This window comes from Myxine glutinosa, chromosome 11 (assembly GCF_964187855.1).
Source record: "Myxine glutinosa chromosome 11, kmMyxGlut1.1, whole genome shotgun sequence".
NCBI lineage: Eukaryota > Metazoa > Chordata > Myxini > Myxiniformes > Myxinidae > Myxine > Myxine glutinosa.
The window spans coordinates 93694998-93707347 of NC_136271.1; the positions used below are offsets into that span (position 1 = coordinate 93694998).

General features: G+C 44.3%; 1 protein-coding gene across 2 annotated transcripts in view; it reads left to right on the forward strand.

Annotated features, from left to right (window-relative positions):
* Nucleotides 1-12350, forward strand: part of POT1 (protection of telomeres 1) — a 159782-nt gene that overhangs the window by 111454 nt on the left and 35978 nt on the right. For both annotated transcript variants that reach the window (XM_068131538.2, XM_078786863.1), the window contains exon 10: nucleotides 1767-1922. In XM_068131538.2, coding sequence (XP_067987639.2) covers nucleotides 1767-1922 — 156 coding nt within the window. The remainder of the gene's footprint in view (nucleotides 1-1766; nucleotides 1923-12350) is intronic.

Consider the following 12350-nt stretch of genomic DNA (forward strand, 5'->3'; position numbering starts at 1 on the left):
TTCTATGTTTAGCCCGGGATGTCGGTATAAGCTGTATTGGTGTCCCCACCACGAGGGAGCGGGGCGTGCTACGTAGTACAGGGATTATGGATAAGATTCCTTTGTTCGTCGTCCCCTCTGTCGCCAAACCTGTGTCTCTTATGGCAACGCACTCATTTAAACACTTAGATAGGTCCTTAGTGCACTCATTAAATAATTCCCCTCACTTACCACAACGACTTTGGGAAACAGGCAGGAAGCCTGGCCGGGGCACCGCCGATGGGGCCGCAGCCAGCCACACCACCAGCTGGCCCAGCAACCAGCCTCGTGGCAGGCTATAGCCACGCCCAGGGAACGGGTGATTGGTTGGAGCGGGAGGCCCTCGACAAATGGAAGAAAGCCAGCGAGTGCGAACGTTCGAGAAGACGAGGGTCGCGCAGCCCTGGTTGGAGAAAGAAAGGCCGGACCTCACAGGGCGCGCAGTAAAACTGCCGGCTCGCCGGCATTGCGCTCTCTTCTCTGCTGGCCTGGTCTGATCCGTTTCCTTCCTTCTTCCCGCGCTCTCTCCTTTCCTGTCTCTCTTTGTGCCTCGTGTTGGAGATCGGCCTCGTGTTGGAGATCGGCCTCGTGTTGGAGATCGGCCTCGTGTTGGAGATCGGCCTCGTGTTGGAGATCGGCCTCGTGTTGGAGATCGGCCTCGTGTTGGAGATCGGCCTCGTGTTGGAGATCGGCCTCGTGTTGGAGATCGGCCTCGTGTTGGAGATCGGCCTCGTGTTGGAGATCGGCCTCGTGTTGGAGATCGGCCTCGTGTTGGAGATCGGCCTCGTGTTGGAGATCGACCTCGTGTTGGAGATCGGCCTCGTGTTGGAGATCGGCCTCGTGTTAGAGATCGGCTTCGCGTGGAGATCGCTAGCCCTGCGTTGGTGCAGTTCATGGTGAACGGTGCATGGAGCTTGGAGCGAGGCATGCCGCTGAACAGATGGGGCTGGGGCGAGCTGGTCGCTCGAGGCCTGGTGGCGCACGAGCAGGGCCGAACGGAGCCGCGTTGGTCGACGAACGCACCACTACAGACAGATAAGGATGCACCACATTACACAAATACATAACGGTTTTATTTTTTCTTCATTCATTCCCTTGTCTCGTATTTGGAAGTCGGTGTGCGGAATCCCGATTTAGGACATTTTATTACCGGCGCGTATTTTCCTGTCCCGCTATTCATTGTAAAATAAACCCGTGTATTATTTTCTTTGCCATTCCAAAATCTTGTGTTCGTTTGAGTTAATCCCCTGCAGGATCGGAGCTGCCGTCGGTTCCCTATAGGTAAGCGCTTTCGCTTCTTCTTCTTCTTCTTCACCTCTTCCTCCCATGCTCTTGTAGTCAAATCCGTATTTGGTCGTCGCCTCCATTAAAGCCGTTTGAGCCATCCGCGAGCCCTGGTATTAACCGAAGGGATCGTGCGACAGTATATATTAAACTACAAAGATGAAATGATTAGATTTTGGCCTCAAAGGTCAGAGGTCATGTCAGGTGAAAATGTGATACTTTATAACAGCTGAAGGAATTTGAATCAAACTTGGTACAATTATGTATAATGATTGTATAATGTGGGCGGAGGCACATCGGGTGACGTCAAAGAGTGCCGTTCTAGCTTATTTTAACATCCGCCAGAATTTTCTGAATTTTGATTTCAGCAAATATCCTTGTCAACTGTAACTAATTGTTGCCTGGCATTTCTTCGGATCTCTTTCGTTTTGAGGTGCATTTATGGTTTCGGTTGTCTCTTACAGGTGTGGGATGGAACACTGTGCCCTTATATCCCATATTCACCAACCTTGGATAATGTGAAATTGAAGACTGATATGGAGCTTCTGCATCGTTCAAAGGGTCTCACCATTGACATAATGGTGTATGATGACCATGCTGAATCTGCATCCAGCTTGCAAGTGGGTTGCTCATGAACACCTGTTGCCGCGTCACGTCGAGCATTTCAGACACAGATGTGTTAATTCTGATTTACCTCCATGAAGATGCATTAGACATATCTGACAACCTCTCAGAGACATTCCATTCATCCATTGTATAATTCTTATCTCCGTTCTTTCCATTCTTTCTACATCTTCAATCCGCATTGCCCACGTTTCTCTTCCGTACATCAATACAGGTCTGATTAAGGGCTTATAAACTCTACCTTTTACTGATAATGGTAATGTTTCTAATGAAGTAAAAGGTTTACAGTTTACACCAGTGTGTTGGCTCTTAAAATAGTTATTTATATTACTTATAGTTTTAAAATAACTAAAGTAAAAGAAAATAAGAAAAGCAGGCCTGAACATTTTGGGCAGCATGCTCTGCCCATCTACAGGAGGAAGTGTACCTGGAATGAATGGGGTGCGGAGTTTATAAGAACTCCACACCCTTCATTGGCTGGTCATTGTGTGTTGCTGATTGTCCAGTGTGGTCTTCCTCATCATGGTCCATCATCCTCGGTATTTTGATAGGTATGGTTATAGGTGTCTGCTTGTTAATGAGGGAGAGACAGGTATCACTAATAGGTACATAGCCTGTTTTAGTGGGGGATTGTGTGGTGCAGATGTACCTCCACATTCTCCCCTCTGAAATCTTCATCAGTTTCGATGTATAATCACTTTTTACCAGCATCCCTGCTCCAGGGACCTGCTCCATTATCAAACATCATCTTCACGAAGACTCCACCTTTCAGGAACGTACCGATTTATCACCAGATCATATTTATGGCCTCCTTATATCTCAATTCTACATCTTTGAAATGACGAAGCTCGTTCTACCAACAAACGGAATGTGCGGCTATTGGTTCTCTCATCGATAGGAGTACAAACACCTTTATGGAAGACGATGAGTGCTCCGCCCTCCTCTCGGCGCCATTTCATCCTAAGCTGTGGCTACGTTATGTAGATGACATCTTTGTTATATGGCAACTAGACAATAGAGATCTCAATACTTTTCTTCAGCAGCTTAACAATCAGCACTGCAACATTAAATTCACCATGGAAGTCGAGCAACAACAGTCAATTTCCTTTCCTGATGTCCTCATTACCAAGTCTCCTCATGGCAAGCTCTCTCACAAGGTATACAGGAAGCCAACCCACACTGAGTAGATCCATACCTCCGTCAACCTGAACAGTTTATGTTTTATATCCAGTGATAGGCCGGATCTGGATTCGGACCTGAACCAAAAGCTAATCGGCTCGTTCCTCTCACTTGCCCAACTCATCCACCAATTTTTGTCATAATTCGTCGACATCCTTTTGTGACGTCATGCTACAGATAGTTTTTGTCTCTATCACTCAATGGTGAAGAATCACTTGGAGATTTTTTTTAAATCCTCTGAACCGGATCCGGATTCGAATCTTCACGAAAATCGAATTGATTCGTCCTCGTCACACACCCAACTTGTCCACCATGTTTCGTCTGAATGTGTCCACAACCTTTTGAGATATCTTGATATTTATCATTTTTTGCCCTATCTCTCATCGGTGAAGAATCGCTTAAAAAATTCTCAGATCTAATCCGGATCCGGATCTTCACCAAAATCTAATCATTTCGGCCTTGTCAAATACCCAATCTCTCCACCAAATTTCGTCCGAAGCTGTCCACATCTTTGAGATATCTTCTTCACAGGCAAACAAACAGACGGACAAACAGGGGTGAAAACATAAGCTCCATCCACCTTTGGTGGCGGAGGTAATACAAACTGTATATGTATGAATAAGATAGGGTTATAGTAACTAAGTAAGAAAATGAAGAACATAAATAAATGTTTATTTGAATAAACTAGTGCACCCACTCTGTACGGGAGTGGCAGGAAGGGTTATGTTATTATTCTCTGTGGGGTATATAGTTTACAGTAGATCTAGGATCAAGCCACAAGAACATCGGCGGTGTGTTCATTTACCAAGTTTTTTTGTAGAGTTCTCACCCAAGTGGTTTAAGCATTCGAGCAAGCACTCCATTCAAAACCATTGATGAGGAACGGCTGGCTTGGCAAGCGGAGCCGGATCACATCCGCAAGATGTGATGTGGACGATTCTGTGTGGACATTCTGTGTCGATGTGTCGATCCTCCCTTTCAGTTTAGTGTTAAACAGCAGAAGTGACTGTTTCAAAAGGTAATCATACATGTTTGTGTTTTATAATATTTTTGGGGTGCCCCACAAAACATCACGATAAGCTACATATAAACGTTCACATGGCGTTTTACTGCACGTAAATGCATGCTGTACTCGGTAAAACTAGCGGTGTGTAATGCATGTCGATACCTGAGAGGTTTAGGTGACGATGAGAGAAATTACTGAGACAGTGAGGCAGAGCTTGCTGCCTCTTTGTCTGATATCTGGGTGGTTTCATGCATGACTGGCATGGTTCCTTTTCATGGTGAAGAAGTAGATGGGGTTTCCTGTTGTTTAAAGAAGGGAAGAAGAGTGGTCTGGACAGCTTTCTTCTTCCTCTTCTGGTACACTGTAGCTCCTTATCGCAATTCCACTCATTATGAAAGGTTTTGGGAAAGTTTGGCAGAATATATTTTCATAATATTCGACGAGTCAATCACTCGACAACAGGCCATGTGTGACTGGAAGCAAACCCGGAATCCGAGAGAGACAGACACACAGAGAAGAGAGACAGACACACACAGAGAGACAGACACACAGAGAGAGACAGACACACACAGAGAGAGACAGACACACAGAGAGAGACAGACACACACACAGAGAGACAGACACACACACAGAGAGACAGACACACACACAGAGAGACAGACACACACAGAGAGAGACAGACACACACAGAGAGAGACAGACACACACAGAGAGAGACAGACACACACAGAGAGAGACAGACACACACAGAGAGAGACAGACACACACAGAGAGAGACAGACACACACAGAGAGAGACAGACACACACAGAGAGAGACAGACACACACAGAGAGAGACAGACACACACAGAGAGAGACAGACACACACAGAGAGAGACAGACACACACAGAGAGAGACAGACACACACAGAGAGAGACAGACACACACAGAGAGAGACAGACACACACAGAGAGAGACAGACACACACAGAGAGAGACAGACACACACAGAGAGAGACAGACACACACAGAGAGAGACAGACACACACAGAGAGAGACAGACACACACAGAGAGAGACAGACACACACAGAGAGAGACAGACACACACAGAGAGAGACAGACACACACAGAGAGAGACAGACACACACAGAGAGAGACAGACACACACAGAGAGAGAGAGACACACACAGAGAGAGACAGGCACACACAGAGAGAGACAGACACACACAGAGAGAGACAGACACACACAGAGAGAGACAGACACACACAGAGAGGCAGACGCACACACAGAGAGGCAGACACACACACAGAGAGGCAGACACACACACAGAGAGGCAGACACACACACAGAGAGGCAGACACACACACAAAGAGGCAGACACACACACAGAGGCAGACACACACACAGAGGCAGACACACACACACAGAGGCAGACACACACACACAGAGGCAGACACACACACACAGAGAGGCAGACACACGCACACAGAGAGGCAGACACGCACACAGAGAGGCAGACACGCACACAGAGAGGCAGACACGCACACAGAGAGGCAGACACCCACACAGAGAGGCAGACACGCACACAGAGAGGCAGACACGCACACAGAGAGGCAGACACGCACACAGAGAGGCAGACACGCACACAGAGAGGCAGACACGCACACAGAGAGGCAGACACGCACACAGAGAGGCAGACACGCACACAGAGAGGCAGACACGCACACAGAGAGGCAGACACGCACACAGAGAGGCAGACACGCACACAGAGAGGCAGACACGCACACAGAGAGGCAGACACGCACACAGAGAGGCAGACACGCACACAGAGAGGCAGACACACAGAGACAGACACACACAGAGACAGACAGACACAGAGACGATGGTGGAACAAAATCCTGGACTGTAGCAGCATCATGTAAGAAATGCCATAAAAACAGAACCAAGACAAAACATGACAACAAAGCTCGCAAAGCAGTCATTGTGCCTTCATGCAACATGAACATCAACACGTGCTGATTCTGTTGTCTGGTTTTCGAGCCTCAAAATGAAAGTTTTCCACCTTTTCTACCCCCGCTAATTCACCCCAGATCTACTTTTTTTTAAATTCCAACTTCTTTCCTGGAAGTCCTTGCAGTGTCCATGTGTTTTATACCTCTCCCACCCCCCCCCCCCTTCCCATGCCCCCGCCAAAGCCCTCTCCCTCCCACGGATCTCTCGATGTCCCTGCTCTCAAATGTTGTGTTTGTGTCCTTCCCCCTCTCTCCCCATCTTGCCTACCGCTCCCCATGTTATATGTTTTATGTGTCGGTTTGCCTTTCTGTGCGATTAATGTTAGTTCTTTCACGAGCCTCGATCTTGTTTACAAAAAAAATACCCAGCGATCACTCCCACTCATTTTCTTGCTAATTGCCTTCGTCTTCATCGGTGAAGTTCACTTGTGAAGATTTGTCGTCTTGTGCTCAAGTATCATCCGGATTGGAGACGGTTACGTTGAAGGAAAGCAAACGTCTGTTTTGCGAAGGAGTTTCTCTGCTCTCAGACCTTTATAAAAACGTTTAATTTCATTTCCAATGTAACGGCCTTCGGGTTCTTCAATGTGACGGATTATGACGCAAGTGACGGAGCAAGTGACGGATTATGCAAGTGACGGATTATGACGCAAGTGACGGAGCAAGTGACGGATTATGACGAAACTTGGGGATGAATTGGGTACGTGACAAAAACAAGCTGAATAGATTTTGGTTCAGGTCCGAATGCAGATCCGGCCTATCGGTGAGATACAAAAGGTAGACTGTTCACCTGGCGGAGGTATGCGCTCTCCCGAGTGCCGCTCTAGTTTATAAATTAAATTCTGAGCACAGGAGAATTTATTTTTCTTCTTCATCTTTTTTTATTGAAATGATTGATCCTCACATCTCTTACCAACGAATAACCCAGCTTTTGTTAACAAATTGGGAATAACCCAGCTTTTGTTAACAAATTGGGAATAACCCAGCTTTCGTCAACAAATTGGGAATAACCCTGCTTTCGTTAACGAATTGGGAATAACCCAGCTTTTGTTAACGAATTGGGAATAACCCAGCTTTTGTTAAATTGGGAATAACCCAGCTTTTGTTACCAAATTGGGAATAACCCAGCTTTTGTTACCAAATTGGGAATAACCCAGCTTTCGTCAACAAATTGGGAATAACCCTGCTTTCGTTAACGAATTGGGAATAACCCAGCTTTTGTTAAATTGGGAATAACCCAGCTTTTGTTAAATTGGGAATAACCCAGCTTTTGTCAACAAATTGGGAATAACCCAGCTTTTGTTAACAAATTGTGAATAACCCAGCTTTCGTTAACAAATTGGGAATAACCCAGCTTTTGTTAAATTGGGAATAACCCAGCTTTTGTTAAATTGGGAATAACCCAGCTTTTGTTAAATTGGGAATAACCCAGCTTTTGTTAACAAATTGGGAATAACCCAGCTTTTGTTAACAAATTGGGAATAACCCAGCTTTTGTTAACAAATTGGGAATAACCCAGCTTTCGTCAACAAATTGGGAATAACCCAGCTTTTGTTAACAAATTGGGAATACCCCAGCTTTTGTTACCAAATTGGGAATAACCCAGCTTTCGTCAACAAATTGGGAATAACCCTGCTTTCGTTAACGAATTGGGAATAACCCAGCTTTTGTTAACGAATTGGGAATAACCCAGCTTTTGTTAAATTGGGAATAACCCAGCTTTTGTTAAATTGGGAATAACCCAGCTTTTGTCAACAAATTGGGAATAACCCAGCTTTTGTTAACAAATTGTGAATAACCCAGCTTTCGTTAACAAATTGGGAATAACCCAGCTTTTGTTAAATTGGGAATAACCCAGCTTTTGTTAAATTGGGAATAACCCAGCTTTTGTTAAATTGGGAATAACCCAGCTTTTGTTAAATTGGGAATAACCCAGCTTTTGTTAAATTGGGAATAACCCAGCTTTTGTTAAATTGGGAATAACCCAGCTTTTGTTAAATTGGGAATAACCCAGCTTTTGTTACCAAATTGGGAATAACCCAGCTTTCGTCAACAAATTGGGAATAACCCAGCTTTTGTTAACAAATTGGGAATAACCCAGCTTTCGTTAACAAATTGAGAATAACCCAGCTTTTGTTAAATTGGGAATAACCCCAGCTTTTGTTAAATTGGGAATAACCCAGCGTTTGTCAACAAATTGGGAATAACCCAGCTTTTGTTAAATTGGGAATAACCCAGCTTTCGTTAACAAATTGAGAATAACCCAGCTTTTGTTAAATTGGGAATAACCCCAGCTTTTGTTAAATTGGGAATAACCCAGCTTTCGTTAACAAATTGAGAATAACCCAGCTTTTGTTAAATTGGGAATAACCCCAGCTTTTGTTAAATTGGGAATAACCCAGCTTTTGTCAACAAATTGGGAATAACCCAGCTTTTGTCAACAAATTGGGAATAACCCAGCTTTTGTTACCAAATTGGGAATAACCCAGCTTTTGTTAAATTGGGAATAACCCAGCTTTTGTTAAATTGGGAATAACCCCCAGCTTTTGTTAAATTGGGAATAACCCAGCTTTTGTCAACAAATTGGGAATAACCCAGCTTTTGTTAACAAATTGGGAATAACCCAGCTTTCGTTAACAAATTGGGAATAACCCAGCTTTTGTTAAATTGGGAATAACCCCCAGCTTTTGTTAAATTGGGAATAACCCAGCTTTTGTCAACAAATTGGGAATAACCCAGCTTTTGTCAACAAATTGGGAATAACCCAGCTTTTGTTACCAAATTGGGAATAACCCAGCTTTTGTTAAATTGGGAATAACCCAGCTTTTGTCAACAAATTGGGAATAACCCAGCTTTTGTTACCAAATTGGGAATAACCCAGCTTTCGTCAACAAATTGGGAATAACCCAGCTTTTGTTAAATTGGGAATAACCCAGCTTTTGTTAAATTGGGAATAACCCAGCTTTTGTCAACAAATTGGGAATAACCCAGCTTTTGTTAAATTGGGAATAACCCAGCTTTTGTTAAATTGGGAATAACCCAGCTTTTGTCAACAAATTGGGAATAACCCAGCTTTTGTCAACAAATTGGGAATAACCCAGCTTTTGTTACCAAATTGGGAATAACCCAGCTTTTGTTAAATTGGGAATAACCCAGCTTTTGTCAACAAATTGGGAATAACCCAGCTTTTGTTACCAAATTGGGAATAACCCAGCTTTCGTCAACAAATTGGGAATAACCCAGCTTTCGTTAACAAATTGGGAATAACCCAGCTTTCCTTAACAAATTGGGAATAACCCAGCTTTTGTTAACAAATTGGGAATAACCCAGCTTTTGTTAACAAATTGGGAATAACCCAGCTTTTGTTAACAAATTGGGAATAACCCAGCTTTTGTTACAAATTGGGAATAAACCTGCTTTCGTTAACAAATTGGGAATAAACCCAGCTTTTGTTAACAAATTGGGAATAAACCTGCTTTCGTTAACAAATTGGGAATAAACCCAGCTTTTGTTAACAAATTGGGAATAACCCGCTTTTGTTACAAATTGGGAATAAACCTGCTTTCGTTAACAAATTGGGAATAAACCCAGCTTTTGTTAACAAATTGGGAATAAACCTGCTTTCGTTAACAAATTGGGAATAAACCCAGCTTTTGTTAACAAATTGGGAATAACCCGCTTTTGTTAACAAATTGGGAATAAACCTGCTTTCGTTAACAAATTGGGAATAAACCCAGCTTTTGTTAACAAATTGGGAATAACCCGCTTTTGTTAACAAATTGGGAATAACCCAGCTTTTGTTAACAAATTGGGAATAAACCCAGCTTTTGTTAACAAATTGGGAATAACCCGCTTTTGTTAACAAATTGGGAATAACCCAGCTTTTGTTACAAATTTCCAATGATACCGCTGCACGTATTGTGACGCTATCTGTAACTGCCTACAGCTAATTGAATTCCTTCCAACTCCTTTTCACATGTCGAACAAGGCCATTGTCCGCTTTCTTTCCTTTCTCGTTGTTTGGGACTCGTCCGACCTTCGTTTTATTAACGTTGACACAAACGTTTTGTCTGGTTTTTTTTATTTTTTTATTTATTTTTAATATGGGCTGTCTAATGAATTTTTTGTGTACATGATAAATGGTTAATTATATGAAACATTGCATCGTTTAAGCGTTTACCGCACAGTCCCTCAGCCATACAGCCATCGGCATTATCTCACCAAATAACCTTTTTTTGGATGATAAAGAGAAACGTCCTTTGTTAATGGGTCCACGTTGTTAACACAATAAATGTACAGTTGTAAATTTGCCATTTCATCTCTGGAGATTGTCCGTGCTGCACCTGTTGTCCAGGTTTTGGAATCGCAAAACGGTGTACCATACATCATCCAGATGCAGTGCATGGTTAACGTGTCCTTTTCTTAACTCGTGGAAAGTTTTCTTCGAGAAATACAAACACCTGATTACCCTTCCCAAGTTAAAGCCGGATGCTCACCTCCTTAATCCCTCTGTTACCTCGTCTGTGAAACCAGCTACCTGTATCTGTTGCTTCGTACCATTTTCTTGTCCATCATCACATTTATATTTCGATGTTTTTCTCCCTCATGACGATTTGTAAATCTTTCTTTGTCCGAACCAATCCTGGACAGGTTGCCACCCCATAACAGGATTCAGATATGTGTGTTCTGAGGAGCAATGGGAAATGAAACCACACTTTCTTCTTCTCCTCATCCCTTCGTAAAGGGTGAGGTCCAATGGTACCGAGTTCCTGCCCTGCTTTCACCACAATACTCCTCCACTCCCCTTTGTCCTCAGCCAACTCTCTCCACTCTCCAACCACCCCCATCTTACTGATATCCCTCTTCACAAAATGCTCCCAGCTCAAATGCTGTCTACTCTTTTCCTCCTACCTCGTGCCCTCAACCTATCCGCTCTCTTTGCCATTGTCGCATCCCCTATCGACACCAAGTATCTAGCCCATCTCAGCTGACATTTCACCAATCTCCGCATCAAGCTCATCTGCACACCAATCTCCTCTCCTTCTATCCACCCTCTTCATCCCCCCAATCCTCCCGACCCAGTTATTCGCACAATTCTGCAGCATCTGTTGTTGTTTCTCTGTCAATTCCACCCTTTCCAGGCCATAAAGCTAGGTCGGCATTACACACGGCATCAGACCCGTCCCTTTCAATCTCCTTGATATCTTGCTTCTCCGTACTTCTTCCACTTTTTTCCAACCCTCCCGCTTGTTCACTAAGTTGCTAATACCTGGCCCTCACCCTCTCCTTATATTTTATGGCAACGTTTCCCCTCCACTTCCTCTACCTAATGATCTTCCAACCGCTGCTCTTAACCTCCCTCCTTTTCTTCATCCTAACCCCAAACACCACAGGCTTCTGCTGGGAGGTAATATGCTCTCCCATTAAAATCCTTAACCCTCCACAACTGTCGCTTCCTTGCACCACCAAACACAATTCTGTGCTGTCCACTCCTATAGGTAATCTTGTGGTGGCTGTCCCACTTTTAAAATAATGAACCAGCTATGGCCATCCCATTCCTTGCCACCAGCTACACCAGCTCTTGACCCTCTCTATTCATTGTTCCCCAACTAAATTTACCAACACATTCCTCTTCACCCAGCTGCGCTACTCCCATATGCGTCGTAAAGTCCCCCGGTATGCACAGCGTCACTTCCAGCTCAACCATTCCCATCATCCTCTTCAGTGCGTCCCTGAATTCCTGCTTCTCTGCCCCAGTCCTTCCTGTTTGTGGCCCATATACCGACATAGCACACACTGTTTGCCTCCCTGTCATCACCCATGCCATAACTATCTGTCCCTCGCATCTTTCCACTCTGACCACCTTCTTGCTGATTTTTTTTTTTCCGGTACAATTATTCCCACACCATTACTCCTTCCATCCTCACCTGTGTGCAACAGCTTGTACCCTCCTACCAACCGCCTCTCCTTTCCATCTGGTCTCCTGCACACACAACACTTCCAATCTCCTTTTCTGCATCATCTGCAGTTCAAACTACCTAGCTGAACCTCACTTCTGAACCACTGCCCACCTGGCAGAGCCAGTACCATCTTGATTAATTTGGGATGCTCAATTCATCAATTACATTTAGCAAAGCTGACCTGCTTGACCTCCTACCCTAGGTTATAATAATCCAGTGTGCGCGCACACGCACACTCGCACATGCACACACACTCACACACACACACACACACACACAACACTCT